The sequence below is a fragment of the Haliotis cracherodii genome, unplaced genomic scaffold, assembly GCF_022045235.1.
Source record: "Haliotis cracherodii isolate W230 unplaced genomic scaffold, xgHalCrac1.p SCAF_17, whole genome shotgun sequence".
NCBI classification, from domain to species: domain Eukaryota; kingdom Metazoa; phylum Mollusca; class Gastropoda; order Lepetellida; family Haliotidae; genus Haliotis; species Haliotis cracherodii.
Genome location: NW_027266272.1, coordinates 16,686,433 through 16,712,971, shown reverse-complemented (window position 1 = coordinate 16,712,971; position 26,539 = coordinate 16,686,433). Strand labels below are relative to the sequence as shown.

The window sequence follows — 26,539 nt, the reverse complement described above, 5'->3', positions numbered from 1 at the left end:
GGGGTACACGGCCACACAGAGGGTACATCATACTCTATACTCGGGGTACACGGCCACACAGAGGGTACATCACACCGTATGCTCGGGGAACACGGTCACACAGAAGGTACATCACACTCTATACTCGGGGAACACGGTCACACAGAGGGTACATCACACTCTATACTCGGGGAACACGGTCACACAGAGGGTACATCACACTCTATACTCGGGGTACACGGCCACACAGAGGGTACATCATACTCTATACTCGGGGTACACGGCCACACAGAGGGTACATCACACCGTATGCTCGGGGAACACGACCACACAGCCAGTACCCCTTTGTTATATGCCTACAAGTCATAGTATGGTTAAATAGCCGAATTGAGTCCTATTGTAACATTGCTTAAAAATAAATTAATGTTTTTCGTTTAGTCTCTTAATTGAGGATTAGTTTTATATACTTATGGGATTGATAATCCCTTACAAATGCAAAAAACATTTTTTGTTGAATTAAGCAAACTTAAGAATGGTTGATGGGAAATATGCAGTCGTGACCAACTCGTCTCAAATGAAGCCCTGTTGTAGGCTAGCGAAACATGCGAGTGGTGACGAGTGGGGAAATATGCAGGTTAATGAGAAAGGAAAATGCTGTTTAAAAGATTTATCTTTTCAGTAAACGGTCAAAGTTGCTGTTTATATTCCGGGCTAACACCTCGTTTCACAAAGCGATCGTACCATTACGACTGTCGTCTATGTGAAACTAGGGAAGTTAGGACAGTCGTAGCGTGACGATCGCTTTGTGAAACGGGGCCCAGACGAGGAAGTTCTGAAACCTGGAGCTTCTCATGTGACGGATTTGCTATTTATAGCAAAAGTCACGTGACAGGGAATTCCCCCGTTCAACGCGGAAGTGTTTCCCTCCGATTCGGAGAACATCCAACAATTTACCCTGCTGCAGTCAGGAAATTACGCTTACAACGCCACTCGAGGAGCCGACATGTTGAAAATACGGTAAGATACAATAGAAGCTTACGTTTAAGTCCTTCCTGCAATGTCTTTTAAACAACACGTGTTGACATGACGCCCGAGCGTGTGGTAACGGTATTCCCGCATACGCTTATCTATCGTTTGTCATCAGTTTTTTATGGGGGACCCCTTTTCTATGACAAAATGTGTTCTGTATGTGATTAAGGAAGAGAGGGTTAGAGGTTTCATGAAATATGTAGACGACTTGTGGCAGACTTACATGTCGATTTGTAGGCCACAGTAGCACAGGAACTCGTTATTGGTCAGTAAATAAAAAATATATACCCCCTATATGTAAGTAGAGAGCATATAGGGGGGTATATATTTTTATTTACTGACCAATAACGAGTTCCTGTGCACAGTAGTGGCATATCTGCAACAGCTGATGTCGAAGTGTTTGTTTTGTTTGTTGTTTAACGCCGCACTCAGCAATATCACAACTATATGACGGCGGTCTGTAAATAATCGAGTCTGGACCAGACAATCCAGTGATCCACACAATTGGGATACGATGACATACATCAACCAAGTCAGCGAGCCTGACCTGCCGATCCCGTTAGTCGCCTCTTACGACAAGCATAGTCACCTTTGATGGTAAGCATGGGTTGTTGAAGACAGCATGGGTTGATCCTACCACGGATCTTCACGGGTCTAATGTCGAAGTGATGATAAACGATGAATGGATAAATGATGCGGTAACCATAGCTACACATTAGTTGTTGCAGATGTTACTCGGTGTCTTAAAATATCGACTGACCTTCCATGGTGATGCTTGACAAAACTTGACACCTCTGATTCAACATTTATTTTGCAAGGTCGTACGATTATTCCGTCACGTGATATCGTGTTGTTTGCAACTGATATTTACAACTAAGTGTCAATCATTATGTTCTACAGCATTATGACATTTATACGCGTCAAGAACTATTTTTTTTTAGGAATATCGAATATTGTACCATTTACAGTGCTGTAACATCCATGCAATGTTTGTCCAAAACTTACGTGTGATTATGCTCCCTTTTCACACAACTGAGACCGCCTCCGTGGTCTAGTGGTAGAGCGTCCTCCCGGAGAGCGAAAGGTCCGGGGTTCGATACCCGGCCGCTTCATGCCAAAAGACGTTAAAAGATGGTACTTGTTGTTACCCTGTCTGGCGCTCGGCATTAAGGGGCTAAAACAAGGGCTGGTCGGCTCGGAGTCAGTATACTGTGTCAGATATTTATGTTTAACTGCTAGCACTATAAATCGGCACCAGTCCGGACTAGTACAAGCAGCCACACCCACACGTGCATGCACGTCTCTATAATAGTGCAGTAATCTTGGACGCGACGTTAAACCCAATTTCACCTCACATTTCACACAACTGAAAGAAATTATGTTCACAGTGAAAAGTTTGTGCCCGAGTGTGGATAACATTGCACTTTCGTTTAGGGACAGGTAATTTATTATAAAGGGGGTGGTGATCGGTGAAACAATTTTACATAAAATAGAAGGGAGGGCGTGGGCGGTGTCAGCAAAATATGTCAGTCCTAAGACTAATCTCACCGCCACCGCCGACCCCTCCCCAATAATATATGACCAATCCCTTACTGTAAGGTATTTTCTTTACAGAGACCGTGGTGATGGGAACTGGAGCGGCGTATGGTTGTCAGCATGTATTGTAGCATGCTCCATTGCTACCGGTATGATTTATGAATCGTTTGATATGCATTTCATAGATGTTGACGGGTGACAAAGTGGACACAATTTATGTAAAGCAACTTCTTTATTTAGTTTCAAGGCGACGTTTCGGTATAGATCCTTATGCCGTTGTCAAGCAAGGTATAAGGCTTGCAACGGTATAAGGATCTATACTGAATATGTAGTTAATAAAACCATGAATATGTAGTTAATTAAACCATGAATATGTAGTTAATAAAACCATGAATATGTAGTTAATAAAATCATGAATATGTCATTAATATATTACTGAATATGTAGTTATTAAAACCATGAATATGTAGTTGATAAAATCATGAATATGTCATTAATATATTACTGAATATGTAGTTAATAAAATCATGAATATTTCATTAATATATTACTGAATATGTAGTTAATAAAATCACGAATATGTCATTAATATATTACTTAATATGTAGTTAATATAATAATGAATATGTAGTTAATATAATAATACATACGTAGTTATTATATTAATGAATATGTTGTTCATATAGTGAGTGAGTGAGTTTGGTTTTACGCCGCTTTTAGCAATATTCCAGCAATATCACGGCGGGGGACACCAGAAATGGGCTTCACACATTGTACCCATGTCGGGAATCGAACCCGGGTCTTCGGCGTGACGATGTTGTTCATATAATAATGAATATGTAATTAATATAATCTTGAATATGTTGTTAATAAAATAATGAATGTGTGGTTAATATATTAATGAATATGTAGTTAATATAATTTTGAATATGATATTGAATAATGAATATGATTGGTTGATTATTAATGAATGTGTGGCTGGACCGCATCATTTGATGATGGGGTATCTGAAACAAATCATGTGTCTGTCCTGCCTCGATCACGTGATTCTCATACTGTTGAAATGTTGCATGTATTCTGCGTCTTCAGTCAACCAACATATTAAAATGACTGTCTGCAGCTACGAGCGGCAAGACGTTTGTCTGCTACTACCAGCCGAGTGCACGTGTACCGATCTCCAAAATCCCCGCAAACCTCTGCACGCATGTTGTGTACGCATTCGCTGAAGCCTCGAAGACTGGCATTACTCCAGCACGCAGTTCCGACCTCGCAAGGTACGCCGAGATGGTTGCTCTGAAGCGTCTCAACCCAAGCCTGAAGGTGCTTGTATCTCTACAAAATGGATTCCCTGCCATAGTGGACGGAGGAGTCACTGCCATGCAAACGTGAGTCTAGTCGGTGAGGTGAGGTGAGGTGAGGTGAGGTGAGGTGGTGAGGTGAAGTTGGGTTCAACGTCGCGTCCATGATTATTGCACTTATAAACCAACGTGGGTGTGTGTGACTGTGTGTGTGACTACGTGTGTGGCCGTGTGTGTGGCTGTGTGTGTGACTGTGTCTGTGTGTGTGACTACGTGTGTGACTGTGTGTGTGACTACGTGTGTGGCCGTGTTTGTGGCTGTGTGTGTGACTGTGTGTGTGACTGTGTGTGTGGCTGTGTGTGTGGCTGTGTGTTTGGCTGTGGCTGCTTGGATTAGTCCGGAGTGAGGTGAGGTGAGGTGAGGTGAGGTGAGGTGAGGTGAGGTGTTATTTTCCGATTGCATGTTGCTGCATCATGGCTGCTTGTCCGGTTTGATCGAACCTGGTACAGGGAAACCAGGGTTGACAGTGCAAGAAATTTGTTTTCGCCGACAGAGCTCGAGGGCACACATGATCAAGCAAAAGCAGCCACTGGTCTATCCCACATTAGTGTACACGTATAATCACTAGTCTTGTTTGAAAAAAACCAACTAACAATGGTAAAATATATTTTTTCATTAATATAATTATTTTGAAAAACGGGGTGATGTAGTGATTAGCATGTCCGTGGTGAACTGGTGCCTTTTGATGATTTGGATTTTTATGTGTTTATTTTGTTATGTTGTCATGACGACAAGATGGACTATACAGTAAATGAGGGGAATGCTTGTTTCCGGGACAGAACTCCCAACCGCTGAATATTTCAATAGGACAATATCTATACACATCAGTCCAGTGGAGACCTGAGGCCTTTTGATAATTTAATTTTTTTTTTATTAAATTGTTTTGGTTTTTGACGACAAATTGGTTTTATACTGAAAATGAGGGTAGTGCTCGTTTCCAGGGCAGAACTGCAGAACTCAAGAATATTTCTTGTTGAAACGTGCAATACAGATCAGTCTGGTGCTGAACTGGTGCCTTTTGATCATTTGGGATTTTGAAAGATGCTGAACATCATTTTTTATAGTACCAAAAGTGGGGTATAAGTAGCCAACATATTTCCGAATTGCACCAGGTCGGAGGATATGTCATCTGTCTTGTTTTCTTCGAAATGATTCCCCCAAAGTTCGCCCTGTTTTAATCCACGATTTTTACATTCATCAAAGGCACGTCCCGTCTGGCTGAAAAGGTCATTTGGTTTTCCATTTAATCCCGCGTCAGTTTCTTTTGTATCGTTCCGTCCACGTAACTCTTAACAGGTTCCATTAAGCTAGGTACATACGATTTTTCATTCTCGATTATCGAGTGTGGTATGTATCCATTCTCGTATGATACTACCCTGGAATTCTTCGCTACCACAACTTGGCAACATGGCGCTAAACATACCCGTCCAATCAAATTATCAGGGGGCGGTCGGGTAGCCTAGTGGTTAAAGCGTTCGCTCGTCAGGCCGAAGACCCGAGCTCGATTCCCGACATGGGTACAATGTGTGAAGCCTATTTCTGATGTCCCCCGCCGTGATATTGCTGGAATATTGCTTAAAGCGGCGTAGGACCATACTCACTCACTCACCCAATCAATTTACACTAATGTGCGAGAGAAAATCTGAGGCAAATATCGTCAGTACCTCAAAGGTTTGTATACACAACGTTCCTCCATTAATCGGGGGCACGGGTGGCCCAGTCGTTTAAGGCGCCGCGATTTGCTGTGCAGAGTTGCGTCCCTTCGGCACGCCTGAAACCTATGATTGTGGGTTCGAATCCCGGTTCGCCCCGATTATGTTTCTAGGTTTTTCAGCACCTTACCCGTTCTCGTGGGTTTCACCGAAGTGGTAAACGTCTGAGACCTGCATCACTTAGGGCTTTCCTCCCACATTAAGCTGACACTCCGCGATATAACTGGAATACTGTTAAAAGCGGCGTTAAACCCATCTCACTAACTCCTTCATTATTCGTGAATTAATACGAAGCAATGATAACGAATAGGTCCAGAGTATTCATCATGAGATAAAATACACTGGATAATCGGGCATGGTATTTCCACGAGAATCTATATATTATTCTTTGACTATCATTTTTGCCTTGATTTTGCTACATCCATGTTTTGTTGGAAATTATTAGTACATAATTTATTAAAACAGTATTTTTCTTTCAGATTCGCAAATGGAGCCGTCTCATTTCTTCGGAAATTGCAACTTGACGGCGTTGATTTTGACTGGGAATTCCCGAGCAGAACACAAAAAGATGGCTATATGAAACTTATATCGGTAAACAATCGTTGGTTCACTCTTTAAAAATAATGCGTAGGTATCGAATGTTACGTTATATTTTGTCCGATTTTCCAATCAATCCTAATGAGTTCGCAATTTCACAAACATCTTATAGTCTTTACTGACATCAAAATATCCAGAAGTGGAGTGTTGGTCGCCATGACGGTTAATAACAAAAGTGCAACTACGAAATAGAAAATAACACCAACACATCTGACCCGGAACCGAATTTGGCATGCACAGTTACATAAAAAATAGCCGCGATGTTTTTTTGTATTTTTAGTTTAACGCCGCACTCAGCAATATTCCAGCTATATGAGGGCGGTCTGTAAATAATCGAGTCTGGGCCAGACAATCCAGTGATTGACATCATGACCATCGATCCACACAACTGGTATACGATGACATGCATCAACCAAGTCAGCGAGCCTGACCACCCGATCCCGTTAGTCGTCTCTTACGACAAGCATAGTCGCCTTTTACGGCAAGCATGGGTTGCTGAAGACCTATTCTACCCCGGATCTTGGGCAGGCGCCGCTTTTAGTTAAACAATGAACCAATGAGTACATGAATGACTATGAATTCGCGTGAAGGTCAATATCATTCAGACATTTCATCGTGATTTTGTTTCAGATCTTCAGAAAGACTGCCAATGTTGAGACGGCACTGAACGGGACATCACCATTGCTGTTAACCATGGCCCTGACTAACAACAACTATATTGCCGCGTGGGCTTACGATATGTCCGTCCTCACTCAGTAAGTGTTCACGAAGTTAGTGTGTCGGAGTAATCTAGTCCTTGTCCACAAACTGCAGCTTCTTATGAAGTCGCTGGAGCTGTCGGGTAGCCTAGTGGTTAAAGCGTTCTCTCGTCACATCGAAGATCCGGGTTCGAAACCCGACATGGGTGCAATGTGGGAAGCCCATTTCTGGTGTCCCCCGTCGTGATATTGCTGGAATATTGCTAAAAGCGGCGTAAAACCAAACTCACTCTCTCACTATGAAGTCCCTGGAGAAGAAGAGATAGAGTTGCTTCCCTTTAACTGCTAGAATCCCAATGGGGATTCCGGGTAAGAATGCTCCCACCAACCTGTGGTTGCCGTGCGAGGCGACCAAATTGATCGGGCGGTCAGGCTCTGTGACTTGGTTGATTTGACGTCCTCGTACTCCCATGGCGCGGGTCGGGTAGCCTAGTGGTTGAAGCGTTCGCTCGTCACGCCGAGGACCCGGGTTCGATTCCCGATATGGGTATAATGTGTGAAGACCATTTCTGGTGTCTTCCGCCATGATATTGCTGGAATATTGTTAAAAGCGGCGTAAAACCATACTCACTCACTCGTTGCTCACAATATCGATTGAATATTCCAGACTCAATTAATTACATGCTGGCGTCGTAAAGCTGCAATATTGCGGAGTGCGGTGTTAAAAAAACCCCACACGTACCTGCTAGGAACTCCTAGTCCTATAATGCCAGTTTCACCCAGATAATCATTACTGATTAGTGAGAACCATACCCGGTCTCATATCCAGGTTATATCTGGTGTTCGAACTTCCTTCACAGGATCCTGACACGGATAAGGGCTGCAATTTGACAATGCCTTGCTGCGCCGTAGACGACGAGGTCACAATTTATAGCTTTCGACAAGAAACGTATTTGGCAGCCTGTGGGGACAAGGCTCCGACAATCTTGCAATCCTTGCAAATAAATTTCCAAATTATACGCAATTTGTAGAGTGTTGCAAAATATCCTAGTTACCCCCCTTAAGAAGCTGATTACCTTCCATTATAACAAAATGCTATTTAAAAAATCTCCTAAAAGATGCGGTTGTATAATTACTGTATACGATGAAAAGCATAAGCCGATAAACAATAAGCTATTTAAAATCAAAATTAAATATTTTCCTCTTTTGTCTGTAAAATATGGATAATTTCCCTCTGTAGAAGATGTGATTTTTAAAAACCATTTTCCTGATGAATATATCTCATTTATTATTGTATAATATAACGTGGCAAGTCGACAAAATACATAATGAAATATTTTATTATTTTCATTTTTTAAAATTATGTCTAAGTATGTGCCGTGACTAATTGTATATAACAATAGGAAATATACTTTCTTTTGCCTGACAGTAGTTCTTTGTTGGTTGGGTTGCCGTGCGTATTACAAAACGTATGTACATGTTTAATGCCCATGATAGTATTTACAAGAATAAAGATTAAAACAATTTACTTCTTTTGACAAATACCCTTCGATTTCTCCAGAAATATCGACTTCGCTACTGTGATGACGTATGACTTCCACGTCTACAACGCCAAGAGAGACAACGTCACCGGTTACAACAGTCCGCTTGTGGCCCCCAAGGGAGAAAGTACCTACCTGTCAACTGTACGTGTTTAATAACATCGATATCGTCACGGAAAATATTAGTAATATGAATGTCATAAGGTTAAACAGTCCACTAGACCACGCACAGGTTTTAAGTCACAATATTCCAGTGGGAATAACGAATCCCACCCGAGTCTTTTTATATCCAATATATTAACACTCTTCGATTAAAGTTTATAACTCCGAGACAAGTTTGTAATTATCATCCAAAACTTTTCTTCCATTCTTTTTAAACTTGTAAACAGTAATAACCAGTGTCTTGATAAGAAGTACGGCTAACCAGCTTCTGTGGCAGAGACTTGTGATGTCATTTGATTGTGACGTCATGATAACCATTCCAATCCTCACCCGCATCTCATCTCTACCAGCCGACGCTCTTACCACTCTCAGCTCTGAGGGGGCACGGGTGGCCCAGTCGTCCAAGGCGCCGCGATTCGCTGTGCACGCCAGAAACCTATTATTGTAAACGTCTGAGACCTGCATCACTTCGGGCTTTCCTCCCACATTAAGCTGACCCGCCGTGATATAGCTGGAATACTGGTTAAAAGCGGCGTTAAACCCAACTCACTCACTCACTCTCAGCTCTGAAATTTAGACTTGAGGAAAGTACTGGAAAGTATTATTGTTAGAATTATCGATTAGTAAACCCAAACCAATGTGTATCGTCAGAAACGAATATACGATACGATTTAATAATGATCAAATTGTTAACAATAATAAAGTACATATTAAATATGAATAATGCATAACAAAGGATGTTTGTCGCTTTGAAATATGTGTGTATTTCCGAACTGAACAGAAACTTGATCCAAAGTTGAATTGTAGCGAAGATAGGACAGGTCAGTGGTAAAGGTGGGATGAGGTGAAATTGGGTTTTAAGGTCGCGTTCAAGATTATTGCACATATGTAGCGACGTGCATGCACCTGTTTGTGGCTGTTTTCCGGACTAATGGACATTTTATAGTATTACCACACTGAGTTACCATGCCGCAGTTTGATATGAATACTCCACTCAGACACAGTATGCCGACTCCGAGCCGACCAGTCCTTGGTTTAGCCCCTTAATGCCGAGCGCCAGACAGGTAACAACAAATACCATCTTATAACGGCTTGTGGTATAACGCGGCCGGGGATCGAACCCAGGACCTTCCGCTCACCAGGCGGACTCTCTCACTAGGCCATGGAGCAGTGGTAAAGTAAATGCTTGATATGATAGGACCACTTTGTCAAAAACATGTCGTATTAAGTGAATACCTGCATTTTCTTGTACAAGTATTTGGTACCGAATTCGACCAGGACGTCGTTATGGTGTGTTTCAGACCGGCATGCTGAACTTCTATATGAAGGCAGGTCTACAAAGGTCCAAGATCTTGATGGGGGTGCCGACATATGGGCGATCCTACACCCTGGCTGACGCTTCCAAGCACGGACTGCACGCACCTGCTTCCGCACGGGGTGCCCCCGGACCAGCAATACACGTGCACGGTGTCTACATATATCAGGGCGTACGTATAACAGGGGGACTCACACCAAAATACCAGACAATGCCAAAGCGTATGAAGCGTCATAAAATCCCCCTGTCCCGTCAATGCAGGAATAGGTGAGGAGTGATTGAGCTAGTTTTAACGCCATAATATCATAAGGAAGAGAATGTATGGATGTCAACTTCTTTATTATGAGGAACACAACGTTTCGGAGTATATGCTTACTCCTTCATCAGGTGAATGAATGCCATGAGGCAGAGAGCATGTATATGTACAGGTAAGGACAACAAAATTAATAAGACAACAAAATTAATAAGATAGCAAAAGCTGGAAACTAAGAAAGGGTACAAGCTAACAAAGGAAGCCAACAGATGTTTGGCGCTGATAAGGTGATTAGCAATAGACAATGGAAGCCAACACGTAAGTAATTAGAGCTAAGTAATTGGTAATGGACACTGGGCAAATGGGGGTGGGGTGGGGTGGGGTGGGGTGGGGTGGGGGTGTGATAGCACTGATAGGTGTAATAATGGACATAGCAAGGGACAAACGCATGCAACGGCAAGTCAAGTGTCCACTTGAACAAGCACGGAAGCATAATATAATAGTACGCGTCAGAATAACGAAATTGCATCTAAATGTCATATTAAGTGATCCGAGAGCTGGAATATTGCTGAGTGTTTCGTTCAACAACAAACAAACAAATAAACAAATATTAAGTGATCCGCCATCTTGTTTTGCCAGATCTGCATGGCGCTGAAGTCTGGGGCTACCAGGATTTGGGATGCTGCCTCCGGTGTTCCATACTTGTACCACAACACGGCATGGGTGTCATACGACGACGAGCAGAGCATCATGGGAAAGGTAGGACAGTGCTACCGAATTGTTTCCGTGAATAAAAATCTTGAAAATCCACCACAAAAACTAACGTGACGTGTTCCGTGTCAGAATATGCCCCCTGTGCCGCATGAATGTCTTAAGATTGAACTACATTGGCATCAGGTGGTCAGGCTCTGTGACTTCATCTGTCAACCAACCCTTCAGCGTTACGTCTGTCGTGATATCAACCACTGGTTTGTCTGGTCCAGATTCCATTATGTACCGACCGTCGTGATGTATACAACGCAAAAGAAGTAAAGGAACACCTGATTCTTTCTTCTCACTATATTTGATCATACCGTGACAAATTAACCATGGTAATATGAATGAATCGAGTGTTCTTTAACTTCCTTTGATTAGTATAGCTGGAATATAGCATTACCTATTTATTCTTTCTTTAACTTCTTTTGAGTAAAATCGCTGGACATAAAATCCACCAACAACATAGGTGAGGTGAGGTGAGGTGAGGTGAGGTGAGGTGAGGTGAAATGAGTTTGACGTTGCATCCAAGATTCTTGTACTTATATGGCAACGTGTGTGTGTGTGTGTGTGTGTGTGTGTGTGTGTGTGTGTGTGTGTGTGTGTGGCTTCTTGTACTAGTTCGGACTGATGCCGATTTATAGTGCTAAAGTACTGTCGGAAATGCTAGAAAACTGCTTTTCTGGCTTCATTTAATAAATACGACTCATAGGACTATAAAAAGAGCATATATCAAAATAACGCAAATTGACCTAATCTAGCCTGTCCTGACTGAGACTGTGATTACCCTTAAAATGTACTTTTACAGGTAAAATGATGATCAACTTAGACAATATTCGTGTGTTGTCATGCATGTATGAAATGGCCGATAACCTGGGGTAATTATCCTACACCTGTCCCGAAGGTGATGATCTCACACCGTCCCGTGCATTCTCACAGGTGAAAATGTCACCGAGTTGGGGGTGGTCTCAAAATATTGCTGTTAGTGTACTTAATTGACATGTGCGTTGATGGGGTAGCAATTAAGGATATGTACTGCATTATATTTGCTTAGAAACATGATGGAATAGAAATGGGTTATGAAACGGGATGAGTATTGGAAGGTTGCGGTTTTGGAATCCAGAAGTATTTGTTGTTCTACAGATGATTTCTTGAGGTAGCATTTATCTCCGCTGATGACGTGTATGAATCTGTACTTTTGAATGTAGTGTTATGTCTTGCCACGAACCCTTTACACTTAGCCTAGATGGGCACAACAGGGTTGAGCTCACAGTGTCTGACTGGCGTACATAAGACACGTGACCGAGTCGTGCCGCCAGCACATATGTCCTGTACTTTACAGGGTTCTTATTCCATGAGTCGAACTTTCGTTTCATATGGTCTGAAGTCGACAAAGTCATATATACCTGTATGGTCGTCTTCAGACTACTCATGGTTTGGGCGACAGTATCTGATTTCGGAAAGTTATATTAACTGGCGTTATCTATGACAATGACACTGACGTTGTTTAAAATGGGCAATAGCTGAAGTTCCAAACAGTCTATGAACACATCACCTCCTATAATTTCCTTATTAAAATCACCAGTTTTCTTTTTCGCCTCGAAAACGAGCACACATCCATCAATAAGCACCATATCATTGCAGCGTGCAAAACAATGACACGATTACCTTCACCTGATGGTCTATGGGTCCTTTTTGTCCATCTGCCGATAGCCACATGTAGTCAGTGGAATGATTCATCAAGGTAAATTATCTGGACGCCCGGACTGTGATAGTTATGAATGGTTCGGAGATAATGATAGACAGGATGGAATATTTTCCCCTGAAAAGTGCTCGGTCATCGCCACGCGCAGTGTATCGATATCCCATCTCTTGGAGAGCAATAGTTAACATTAATTGTATCTTTAATTCCCCCCTAATTCAACTACCAGTCAGTGTTACCTGCTGCTCGTGAAGCGTGTACACTATACGCCTAATCACCCTGTATCAAAGCTGTGTAATATCCTTTTACGTCCCGATTTTGTTTTTGAGACCACCCCTATACCTGTTTTGTTTTATTTATCATACCGTAGACCTGATTGTATGAATTGAAAGCCATATAGCTTGGGCAGTTCGGTAATTCACCCTAAATCAATAAATGGTTTCCCTCTATCTCTCTAAAGTGTAAAGAACTTGTATACATTTCCCAATAGAGACTCCATATCTTGTACCATGGTTATGGCTATGCACGTGTAATGTAACATACATCATGGGAGCAATGTTAACAAAACAAACGCAGCGTCACTTTGTCATTTTAGAAGATGCACATCTAGAATTATCTCAAAATGATTTTTGTGTGTTGATTAGGTGTTTTATGAAGACTACATTATTATCATTATAACGGAATCACGTGCGCATATTTCTATAGTTCGTTTCAGACTGCCATCATTGGACTTAAAATGAATGTGAATTTCCTGTTTTCGGTCGAATTTGTCTCCTGTAGACTTGTCGATAGGACTCCTTGTGACTGAAATACTTCAAACCACAGGTAAATCGATCGGTAGTTACTCGATATTTCAATAACAACAGTCTGCGAAAAGTTCTATCCTTTTTTAACAGGCAAACAGCAGTTTTCTAGCCTTTCCGACAGTACTTTAGCCCACTGAGATACCATGCTGCAGTTTAACATGAATACACCGCTCAGACACAGATACAGTGTACTGACTCCGAGCCGACCAGACGTTCCTTTAGCCCCTTAATGTCGAGCGCCAGACAGGGTAACAACAAGTACCACCTTTTAACGTCTTTTGATATGGCGCGGCCGGGCGGACGCTCTACCATTAGACCACGGGGGCGGTCCACCAACAGCATAACATTCTTAAATCAAGGTTATTAATGACCTTACATCGTATATATCTGCATGACTGAATTAGCTTTGGCGCCGCTTTCTAATGACTTGTTAATTCCATTATGGTTTCAGTGCAAATGGGCTGTGTCGTCGAACCTGGGTGGTGTCGGGGTGTGGTCCCTCACCCTAGACGACATCTCGGGCACCTGTCCTGGGGGTCCCTTTCCGCTCCTGCGCACCATCAAATCCTGCCTGGGTTAACTCTTCCAGAACATATCGGTTCTGTGGTGTTGAAGAATAATTAACCGAAAAACACTTATAATTTACACTATAATATAAATATTTAAACATTCCAACATGTTGTACTGAAATTCAGCCTGTTTATACTAGTATTCAGGGTTACCGTAGCATTTGTTTAGTGAATGTTGGTTTTCACCGGATTCTTCAAGGTTGGAAAAGCAAAGAAAAAACAATACTCTTGCATAGGTTCCTTTTAACATGTTTGTACTATTCTTGTGGCTTATTGTCATTTCCTAAGATCTGATGCATTATAATTTTACACACCCTAACATTTTACTTATTTGTTCTACGTTTGTTTGGCGCTCTATGAATTAAATGTGATCCTGAATAATCAGTTTACACTTTCATCATTTCCATTCGACTTTCAGGTTTCAAGTTCTTTCACTTTAAATACATTGAACAGAAGGAAGAAATCAGGGCCCCGTTCCACAAAGCGATCTTAGCGCATTGTCGTCAGTGTTAAAGAATGGGAGTTACGATCGACTTAGCGCTTAGATCACTTTGTGGAACGGGGCCCTGTCGTCTCCAGCATTCTATTATTGGAGTGAGAGGCGCATTATTGAATGGATTGTCAGGTTGGGTGGCTTGCTTTGATTGCGTGTCATCGTACCCCGACGGCGTTGATAGTTGCCCATGATATCAGTCTCCCAAGTTTGTCTGTCTCCATTCTTTCAAGGTCTTAATATTACTGCGTTAAAATCTTAAAGATGTATTACTGAGAGCTGTGTCAAACACAAGCAAGCAGCACCGAGTCATGTTGACTACATGAACACCCCTTTCATCAGCCTGACGTTCGCCCTTTCTGGTTTATTTGTTTGTTTGTTGTTTAACGCCGCTTTCAGCAATATTCGAGCTATATAAAGGCGGTCTGTAAATAATCGAGTTTGGACCAGACAACCCAGTGATTGACATCATGAGCATCAATCCACGCAATTGGGATACGATAACATCAACCAAGTCAGCGAACCTGACCATCCGATCCCGTTAGTCGCCTCTCACGACAAGCATAATGACCCTTTACGGCAAGCATGGGTTGCTGAAGACCTGGTCTACCCCGGATTCTTTCTGGTTATGGTGCAGTCGGGTAGCCTAGTGGTTAAAGCGTTCGCTCGTCACGCCGAAGACCCGGGTTCGATTCCCGACATGGGTACAATGTGTGAAGCCCATTTCTGGCGTTCTCCGCCGTGATATTGCTGGAATATTGCTAAAAGCGGCGTAATACCATACTCACTCACTTTCTGGTTATGTTCGTAAAATCAATTGGGACAATGAGAACAGAAGTATATAAGCGCAGTTAAGCACAGCTTTTCAGTCATATAACTGTGATATAACGTGCTGTGGGAAGAGAGTACACTTTTGTGAAATCCATTTGGATGGATGGGACCAGGAGTCTCTTAAGCATTGGTTCCTGAAAGTACAAGGGACCAAATTCCCTACAGCGAAATACAGCATCGGAGACCAAGGGTGTACCATGGAAAATTCGAGTACATAGGAAGCACAAAATCATATAAAAAGGGCGAGATGAGGAAACGCGGAATATGTTTCATCTATTGGTTAATTTTGACACTTTTTGCTTGTTTTTGGAAGGGCGACAATGCGACAACGTGACAATGCGACAACGCGTCAACGCAACAACGCGACAAATGGCCAAAATGTCGCGTTGTCGCAATGTCGCGCTTTGGTTCATTTTGACACTTTTTGCTTGTTTTTGGAAGGGCGATAATGCGACAACGAAACAACGCGACAGCCATGACCCTTGTAGTCATCGATGTCTATAGGCGCACTAGGGCTGTCGTTTAAGCGTTCGCTCGTCACGCCGAAGACCCGGGTTCGATTCCCGACATGCGTACAACGTGTGAAGCCCATTTCAGGTGTCCCCCGCCGTGATATTGCTGGAATATTGCTAAAAGCGGCGTAAAACCATACTCACTCACTCACTATAGGCGCACTCGTCAACGATAGTTCATAATTAGTTCATATTTGGAAACAAAATCATTAGTTCATATTTGGAAACAAAATATAATTGCCATGAGCAAATAATGTTCTGTTTATTTTGTCCTGTTATAATTTGAAATATTTGCTCCTGAACTAACCATGCAACGGTGTTATATGCTACAGGGGGAAATAGTACGCCGAATGTTTATATACAACCCCAGATGTGTTGACAACTCAAAGAGATAAACAGTTATAAACAGAATTTTAATTTACAATAGATTCTTCGTCTCAGAATAAGTAAACACGTTCGTAGTATTATCCCCGTTCAAGACTTTAAGCCAGCCCTTTAATCACACGTGTAAGCAAATATTTCCGAGGATTTATATTGATATTTTCATGTCATCTCAACATGGGCACTACAAACACAGAAATCGTTGTGCGGGTCATTAGTGCTTTCAGTATGGTTTTGTCATTTACAAAATGGATGGAGAGTTTCCAAATGACAACGCTGGATGCTACAGAAGTTGCTGACGAGTGAGTGAGTGAGTGAGTGTCCCAATTGATTTTACGAACATAACCAGAAAGTGAGTGAGTATGGTTTTACGCCGCTTTTAGCAATATTCCAGCAATATCACGACGGGGGACACCATAAATGGGCTTCACACATTGTACCCATGTCGGGAATCGAACTCGGGTCTGTGGCGTGACGAGCGAACGCTTTATCCACTAGGCTACCCGACCGCCCCTGCTGACTTTGTGGTGAAAGAGGTCTGCAGAATGTACGGAGCTCCAAGAACTTTAGTCACAGGCAGAGGAAGACAATTCGCTTCCAAGTTTGTCAATGCCATCTGTCAGTTGTATGAGATGAAACATACAATAGTACCTGCCTCATGTGTACAGCCAAGTTATCTATTAACATGTGGACTTGGAGGTGAAACGCGTGATGTCACAATAGGACATCTCTGTTGAAAAGGCACGTCTTCAGAGATAACCCTATGATGAACTCAGTTTCCTTTTCGTACACAATCGTTTGCTTGTATATATTCGCTGTACAGAGTTGCGTCCCTTGGGCACGCCAGAAACCTATGATTGTAGGTTCGAATCCCGGTTCGCCCCGATTATGTTTCTAGGTTTGTCAGCACCATACCCCTGCCTGTAGGTTTCGTCGAAGTGGTAAACGTCTGAGACCTGCATCACTTTGGGCTTTCCTCCCACATTAAGCTGACACGCCATGATATAACTGGAATACTGTTAAAAGCGGCGTGAAACCCAACTCACTCACTCACTCGCTTGTATATATTATTGACATCTGCCGTAATAAGCACCACTCATATTCCTCAACAGCAGGGAAAAAGAAAGTATACCCTTGAAAATTGGATTTTACGAAAACATTACAAACGTTATCAAGACGTTACTAGGCTGAGACATCGGCTAAACAAGGCAAACTTAAGGTCCAAACCACAACTGTGATACCCGTATCAAATACATTACCCTCGAATAACCATTTTCGTTTGTTTCAATTTTAGCCACCATCAAACATGGGTGTTACTTTTTTTTGCCCGGTACTGTACATTGTTCTGACTAACAATTCAGCAGGTGTCAGTGGTATCGAAGGCATTTCTAAAAATGTTTGTTTATTTGTTGTTTAACGCCGCACTCAGCAATATTTCAGCTATATGACGGCGGTCTGTAAATAATCTGGACCAGTGATTGATATTGTGAGCATCGATCCCAGAATTGGGATACGATGACATGCATCAACCAAGTCAGCGAGCCTGACCACCCAAACCCGCTTGTCGCCTCTTACTACAAGCATAATCGCCTTCTAAAAATGAGACCAAGGTATACGTAAAATCTATTTCCCCTAAATATACAGAAGTGTGGCTATGTAGAACCAAAGATAGAGTGTTGTTTAACCCTTTTCTAGGTGTATCAAGATTCGCGCCGATTAACAATATGTTTCTAGGTTTGTCAGCACCATACCCGCGCGCGTATGTTTCAGTAGATAACGTCCAAGACCTGCGTCACTAAGGACCTTCCTCATATATTGAGCTGACAGTCGTGCTCTAACATATTTTGCTCAAAGCGGCGTAAAACAAAATTCAGTCATTTACAGATAACGAAGCCAACACAAGAGACTTTGCAATATCTGGTAATCAGGAATGACGTTGTAATGATGCAGTGTTTCGTGTGAAAATATGTGCGATTCGTGACCTCTCGTGTAATTCCGGAGCAAGTCGAGTGGTGTTCTCAGAGGTTATGGAAAGAAGGCGTGGTGGTAAAATATTTTAGAATGAACAAGGTATAACATGCTCACGCAGTTTTCGTATTTATTTACATATTTGTGCAGTACAAAATCCCACAATATACGTCTTTGATACAATGCTATAATGTTTGCTACGACGCTGATACAAACATGGAAAATAATCGTCGTCAATCACATGATTCACTATATTTACCATTAAAATAGACATGTATACCCCTTCGTCCTTCAATCTGATCGAAGATTGCCGGAAACTACCGAGCGCCGATTTTAATGAGTTCGTAGACAAAAAAATGATGTCCACTGTTTTTGAGATAATAGCTCCTGCCGAAACTGATGAGGCTGCTGCTAATGCTCTGGGATGGCTGAAATCAAGCGGGAAGTCATTTGATGATACAGGATTTAAACCGTGGTCCTGAAAATTCCCTGGAATAGCACTGGGGCGGTGGTTCTGGCCCATTTCACGTGTTTAGGGTGGGGTAGCTTTGTGGTAAATGGGTTCGGTCGTCACGCCGATGACCCGGGTTCGAGTCCCCACATGCGTACAATGTGTAAAGTTCATTAGTCCCCTACCGTGAGGTTACTAGAATACTGGAATTTGGAGTTAAACCACCCTCACTCACTCACTCAAAAAAAGGGGGCACGGGTTGCCCAGTCGTCTAAGGCGCCGCGATTCGTTGTGCAGGGTTGCGTCCCTTGGGCACGCCAGAAACCTATGGTTGTGGGTTCGAATCCCGGTTCACCCCAATTATGTTTCTAGGATTGTCAGCACCATACCCGTGCTCGTGGGTTTCACCGAAGTAGTAAACGTCTGAGACCCGCATCACTTCGGGCTTTCCTCCCACATTAAGCTGACACGCCGCGATATAACTGGAATACTGTTAAAAGCGGCGTTAAACCCAACTCACTCACTCACTCAAAAAATAATCTTGAAAAAAGAAAAATGCTTGAAATATATGTCTTATATGTCATATATATGCTTTTGACTTGATAAAGAAAAAGTCAATGTCGGCCACAAGTCTAAAAATTAAAGGTTTTTTTGCTTTTTTTAAACTTAGGGACATAATTTAAAATAAAAAATAACTGGTTTTGCAGATATAGCTGAAGGAACATCTAATCTCTATAAATAATCCCAGACACTGTTTCAGTTAAACAAATTACATATATAGTCAGAAGAACGGCGCGTGGCCTCTTTAAAGGCAACGAAAGACCGCGTTCCGTCTATACATGATTACTGCTTAATGTCCCTACCTTCACTTCAGATTCCTCTTCGTCTACATTTGTAGCTGGGTCTGACCGGTAGTCCGACATCATCACACCAATATCCATCAACAACATCCGACTCTTGCCTTCTGAGTCTCTAGTCTCCCCATATCGAACACCAACTTCCTGCATGCATTTCGCAAACTGCAGACCAGACTGTATTAAAAACCTGTTACATTCGGGCGGTGACGACCCTTGTGTCCCCAAAAGGTGAAGCCCTTTTCGGCTCAAGATCACCCCTGCGCACCTGTCTGCATAAACCAGTCCAGGAACATCCGTAACCGACTTCATTCGGTGACCATAATATATGGGCTCATCCGGGTCTTTGTCAGACAGGAAGTGACGTAAGTTTTCCATAATGACGAATGGGATTTGCTCGGCTGAAAAGAACCAATCAGCGTCGTTGTAGTGGTGTTTATGAACATAACGGTAAGCCGATATCATCGGCGAGTCGCTCAGTGGAACCGACTTTGCCACCATGTCGAGTCCTATTGCGGGAAGAGAGTCGTTGTGGTTGTTTATGAAGAAGAGGAACTTTGTGCATTTGTTGCCCCAGCTGTTCATGGTGATGTTGCGTCTCTTCTCGAATTCTTGAGTGCGCCGCAGGTATATCCAGCACAGGACCCGGATCCTCCCCTCTAAATTACGTGCCACCGTATCATTGGCTGCAAGGAAACATAGTATAAGTAAAGCGAAGCCATTAATCCAGACGGTACCGCGTCAGTAGTTATTTTGTGTGTTCTACCTTTATTGAACAACACATAATGCCTATTATGAGTGAGTGAGTTGGGCTGAACGCCACTTTTAACAATATTCCAGTTGTAGGAAAGCTCGAAGTGATGCAGGTCTCAGACGTGTAACACATTGGGCATGGTGATACCCAAACTAGAAACATAATTGGGGTGAAACGGGATTTGAACCCACAATCATAGCTTTCTGGCGTGATCAAGGGACGCAAGTCTCCACAGCGACAGCAAAATTAAGTCGGCAAAATTATGTTGTGTATCATATCTCCTTTCAATTTTGATAAATACCCTAGACCCATTAAGTATTCGAATAGCACGACGCTAAAAACAGCCGTGGAGCAATGGAGGTGGTGACGTCACTTCCGCTAGGAAGCCATGTATCGAATATGTCCGGGGTGTTTTAACTATTCTTCACAATGGAATGGATATTTAACGACAGCGATTGAGGATGCCACGAGAATTTGCGAGGGGTAAGTGTGTGTATATGGTTTTACTCCGCTTTTAGCACTATTCGAGCAATATCAGGGCAGGGGACACCAGGAATGGGCTTCACACATTGTACCCATGTGGGGAACCCAACCCGTGTCATCGGCGTGACGGGCGAATGTTTGAACCACTGGGCGACCTCACTTGGCAATTTGTCTATAAGTATGTAACCCGCATCTCTCGTCTATATGACGCCTTGATTCTTTGACAGATAAACACAGATTATAGTGTTTCCAGTTGCATCCGTTTAAGGCGGAAGATGATGAAATGTTCCACAGACCTTTCCAAGTCTAGCAGGTCCTTACTACATTGATACCTTGACTGAGTTTGCTATGACTGACCACCCGTGAAGAATAGGGGTAGAATAGGTCCCGAAAAAGCCATGCTTGCCATAAAAGGCGACTATGCTTGCCATAAAAGGCGACTATGCATGTCTTAAGAGGCGACTAACGGGATCGGTTGTCAGGCTCGCTGACTTGGTTGATGCATGCCATGGTATCCCTATTGCGTGGATCGATGTTCATGATGTCATTCACTGGATTTCGGGTCCAGACACGATTATGTACAGACCGCTGTCATATAGCTGGAATATTGCTGAGTGCGGCGTCAAACAACAAACAAACAATCAATCATTTTGCGGACGAAAATCAGAGGCTGATCAAAGGGGTGTTTATGTAGTCAACATGACCCGGCATTGCTTGTTTGTGTTTAACACAGCTCTCAGTAATACAAATTTTATAATTTAACGTAGTAATATTAAGACCTTGAAAGACCTCGAGTGCGGCTTTACACAACAAACAAACAAACAAACAAATAAACAAACTATGACTGACTCCCTGCTCGAGCCTAGCGCCATGGCTGACTGACACCAACAGCTGACTGGCGCTGTTCAATACGCTAATGATATTACAGTCATGTTTACCCATAGCATGTCACCAAATACAATTCAGCTTTAATAGTGCATATTTGGTGACAGCTGTGTGCAAATATATCTTCCATCGTGTGGCAAATATAAAGGCGATAGTGAGCTTAGTTTAACACTTCTTTCAAAATAATCTTAGTCTTCAGTGTAAGCACTGTGTTTAGGTGTGACACGCGTGCCTGATATGTTTATTCATAAACGCGTTTAGAAATGTGTTTAAAATCCTAAACGGAATGAAAGTTTAATCTGAACGTGTTTAGGAATTAACAAGTGAGTGAGTATGACTTTACGTCGCTTTTAGCACTATTCCAGCAATATCACGGCGGGGGATAACAGAAATGGGTTTCAAACATTGTACCCATGTCGGGAATCGAACCCGGGTCTTCGGCGTGACGAGCGAACGCTTTAACCACTAGGCTACCCGACCGCCCCTTTGGTATATGTAACAGTGAGTGAGTGAATATGGTTTTACGCCGCTTTTAGCAATATTCCAGCAATATCACGGCGGGGGACACCAGAAATGGGCTTCACTCATTGTACCCACGTGGGGAATCGATCTCGGGGTTTGGGCATGACGAGCGAACACTTTGATCACTAGGCTACCCCATGGCCATTAAACACGTGAAAGGGGCCAGTATACCCGACTAACACAAAACCCAGAGTATCTAAACATGAATACATTTCAAACAAATTGACGGTAAATTAATTAGGTATTGAGTTAACTTGTATACGGGCAATGAAATTGATAATGTTTTAGAATATATTAGTATGCTCTAAGATGACCGGTATGAACATCGTCAAGATATGTTAATTAATGGGATGAGCTCACGTAGTTTTATGCTGTCCATGTTGCCACAGTTCAGCTGTTATATTTTAGCGACCGAGTCAGTAACTTTGCGTGAGGCCTTGTTATGCACCACTCGCCCCTCTGGTTACATCCCATTAGTAAGACATCCCATTAGTGAGACATCCCATTAGTAAGACATCCCATTAGTGAGACACCCATTGTAAGACAGTGGAGTAGGTGGGAATAATTAATCAAACACAGCCAGTCTACCCACGTAACAATGGTCACAGCCCATGATTAGCAGATTAATTAATATGAGTAGGCCAGTAATTCTGTTTGAATATTCTTAGGAAATAAATGAGTTTATCATGGCAGGTCTGCAGCAGGTTGAGTTCATTACCAGTCAAAGAGGTACTCTCCAGGTCCCCTTTCAGGGATATCTCCACTACAAGAACAAAGTAAGACAAACTGGTACTCACCGGCGATGTACTGTTAAGACCTACATTGGCAAATGTACAACAGTTGGAAATTTTGTCAGAAATTTCACTGTACACAACCACCCACCAGCTTGGCAGCTTAAGGAAGAGAGCAAGAGAAGAACCAACCACTCCTATGCCAGCCCTCTACAACGACGAGATCTTGAGACATGATCCGGAGGCTGCAGCTATATTTCCCTCCTTCAGCTCAGTCGGCAGCGCCATGTACAGACACCGCACACACCATCCCGAAACTCCCTAAAACCAGAGCTGAAGTCGACATTGCAGCACCCTGGAGAGAGACCCATGATGGTGAGCGGTTTCTGCTTTTTGCCGACGGTGAAGAAGACAAGATGCTGGTATTTGCAACTGATGATCAGCTTAGAGTCCTCCAGTCTGCTTCCATTGTCTACACGGATGGTACTTTCTCCGCCTGCCAGGATCTTTGGAATCAGCTTTACATACTACATGCACGGAAAGGAAGCATTACCTATCCCCTAGTCTACGCATTGATGCCTGATCGTCGGACTACAACTTACCAACGCCTCTTTGCTCAGTTGAAGGTCCACATCCAACAACTACTGAACCAACCATTCAACCCAGAGACATTCCAGGTGGACTTTGAAGTTGCTGCCATTAGAGCCCTCCGTTTCAAGGTTCAGACATCAAGGGGTGTTTCTTCCACTTTACCCAGGCGATTTGGCGGAAAACACAGGAGCTTGGTCTTGCTGTTGGATACAGAGATAACCCCCTTGTGGAACAGTGGATCTGACGAGCTGCTGCCTTGCCTCTGCTGCCTCTTCAACAGGTTCAGGATGCATGGATTGACTCCATGAACCAGTCTCCCGATGTACCGAATGCTGACGAATTCAACGACTACATAGTCACAAACTGGCTGGATTATGAAGCCAGATTCCCTCTTTCACTGTGGAACCATCACCAGACATTCGGCCCAAGTACCAACAACAACCTGGAGGGTTTCCACAGTCGCCTCAATGCATCACTGAATCATCGTCATCCTAATCTCTACAGGTTCATCGAGATCATCAAGAAGCTTGAGAAATCTGAGAAGACCAAGCTATCTCAGATAGACCTAGGTGCAGCTCCACCAGCAGGAAAGCGTGTGTACAAGGAGATTGACAATTGACTTTCCAGACTGAAGGATCAGCTATCCCAGGGTGTCAAGACACCACTCCAGTTCTTGGATGCTGTTGGCAAACTTCTGAAGATGGATTAAGGTTGTGTCAGTGTGACAACCTCGATGTGAACTGTGATGTGAACTGTGAAATTAACTTTAACTGAACTCTAAGTGGCGTATATTTTAAAACAATGGATTTAAGGGACGGATGAATTAAAATGTTGAATGAAATAAAGTAAAAGAGGGTATCAAGCATCTTGAGTCATTTCTTTTGTCTATAATAAGACAAGTCCATTTTCATGATAGGGGTTAATTACCTGATTAACATGTGCAACCAGGTATGACATTGTTGTTTTAAGGTGTCTCACAACTGGGCTGTCTTACTAATGGGAGGAGACCGCCCCTATCGATAAATGTTACGTGCGAAAAAACGACAAACCAATCAAAATGAGCGTGTGACATCAAGTACTTCCACCAAAGAATCCCACATGAATACTGTTTGATTTTAGACATCTCTTGCATCTAAACATACACCCAAGATACAGTTAAATGTGTTCAATGATACTGTATAATACCTTAAGTCCAGATGTGTCTTAAATAGCATCTGGACTATATATGACATATGGGGAATAAACGTGAATCATTACGCAACGAGTTGACAATTCTTTCAGTTATGCCCGTTTGCGCTTAGACGGAACCCAGTCGCAAAAAAATGGCCACGAGAGGGGCACGAGTCGCTATTCGGCTTGTCCCGGAATAACACGAGTTGGTCGCGAATGGTTATGCACTTGGCATGTCGAGATTCCAGATGTAAGCACAATTTCTCAGTCTAAAATGTCTCAAATACCGTTAAAGTTGCCATAACCATGGTGCACCAGGAATACACATACCATTTGTTTTAGAAAACGCCCAAAGTAAGATAAATAAAAGCGTCAAAACCCTTTCCATGCCTCTTCCGACTATTTCGTGCGCGTGTGTCCAGGAATCAGTATAAAAAGCGTATGTTTAATGATATCAGAACGTATGGATATGACTTAGTATGAATTTAAGAATCAGAAACTTCAGCTGTGGTTCCAGTAAATGAGAAATTTGTTGATGATTCAAAGGATTTTAGATAAGACTATATATACTGCCAGACTAAAGAAAGTGTACACCCATAATAAATGGTGGCTAAAAATAAAACAGACAAGAATTATTCGACGGTGATGTATTTGATACGGGTATCATGGTTGTGTTTTGGACCTAAGTTTGCAGTGTTTCAGCGACTGTTGTCAGCCTATTAACGTTTGATAAACTTTGTAAAGTCAAATCCATATTTCAAGGGTATACTTTCTTTTGCCCGGTAGTTTAGACAACAGGGGAGGCTTCGTGACTATTACACGCCATGAAGGTAATAGCAATCCTGAACCCGTTTGAACTTAATTGACTGTGAATTCAAAATAATTGTTCTCTAAAGTCGTGAAAACTGTACTATTAATATATTGGGGGATGAGGGGTGATTACAATCGACATTATATAAGGGTTAACGGTAAACATTTTGTGTGTTTGTTTGTTATTTAACGTCGCACTCAGCAATATTGCAGCTATATGACGGCGGTTTGAAAAATAATCGAGTCTGGACCAGACAATCCAGTGATTGACATCATGCGCATCGATCCACGCAATTGGGATACGATGACATCCATCAACCAAGTCAGCGAGCCTGGCCACCCGATCCTGTTAGTTGACTCTTACGACAAGCATAGTCGCCTTTAATGGCAAGCATGGGTTCACTGAAGACCTATTCTACCACGGATCTTCCCGGGTCACTGTAAAAGCGCCAGGGTGACGACTGGATGGTTATTGCTCACCTTTAGCAAACTCTGGACCTCTGTTCAACAGGTTCCGACCTCGGACAAGATGCTCATTCCTTAGACCCTCATCTCGGGGCGCCATGACGTCAACTGGAAGCATAACAGACGCCACAGAAGACGTGTCCTCCATTTCCACCAAGCACACCCCAACAAGCCCTAGACTGACCCCAGCAATCATCCCACAAAGAAAATGCATCACACTCCTCCGGCGAAAAGCACGCATCTTTACTTATACTAATTTTAATCCCGTGGAAATTCACTCTCACTCCAAATACATCGTGTAATCCCGAGCATATGTCATGCAGTAGAACCGATTGTACTACATGTTACCTCGGAGGAACTAGATGCACGGCCATGGATCATGGACACTTACATGAAATACTCGAACGGACTCGTTCAGAATGTCCCACACCAGTTCGATTAAGGCTTCCATCGATGTAGCCCCGGATGATACACTCTGTGTGTGGTGCATGTGTTGCGCGTGCTGGTTCAGGGCCTGTTATCGAATGTTGGTGGCCCTCACTCGGGCTATAAAGGTATAAACCCAGATGTGACATATTAACAATAGTATTAATGTTGCTCACTGAAGTGGTATGCATGAGCATTGCAA

At 42.8% G+C, this 26,539-nt stretch overlaps 2 protein-coding genes across 2 annotated transcripts; one reads left to right on the top strand and one right to left on the bottom strand.

The window, feature by feature from the left end:
* Positions 1-894: 894 nt before the first annotated feature.
* On the top strand, positions 895-14,385 carry LOC139464451 (acidic mammalian chitinase-like). The gene is made up of 9 exons (XM_071245979.1): positions 895-996; positions 2,623-2,693; positions 3,665-3,929; positions 6,094-6,205; positions 6,842-6,966; positions 8,471-8,594; positions 9,914-10,099; positions 10,820-10,939; positions 13,893-14,385. The coding sequence occupies exons 1-9, from the start codon at positions 983-985 to the stop codon at positions 14,019-14,021; spliced, it is 1,146 nt and encodes a 381-aa protein (XP_071102080.1). The 5' UTR covers positions 895-982; the 3' UTR covers positions 14,022-14,385.
* Positions 14,386-18,318: 3,933 nt separating this feature from the next.
* Positions 18,319-26,311, bottom strand: LOC139464450 (glycoprotein-N-acetylgalactosamine 3-beta-galactosyltransferase 1-like). The gene is made up of 3 exons (XM_071245978.1): positions 25,927-26,311; positions 19,510-20,186; positions 18,319-18,623 (listed from the first exon to the last, which is right to left on the bottom strand). The coding sequence occupies exons 1-3, from the start codon at positions 26,150-26,152 to the stop codon at positions 18,513-18,515; spliced, it is 1,014 nt and encodes a 337-aa protein (XP_071102079.1). The 5' UTR covers positions 26,153-26,311; the 3' UTR covers positions 18,319-18,512.
* Between the last annotated feature and the right edge of the window lie 228 nt (positions 26,312-26,539).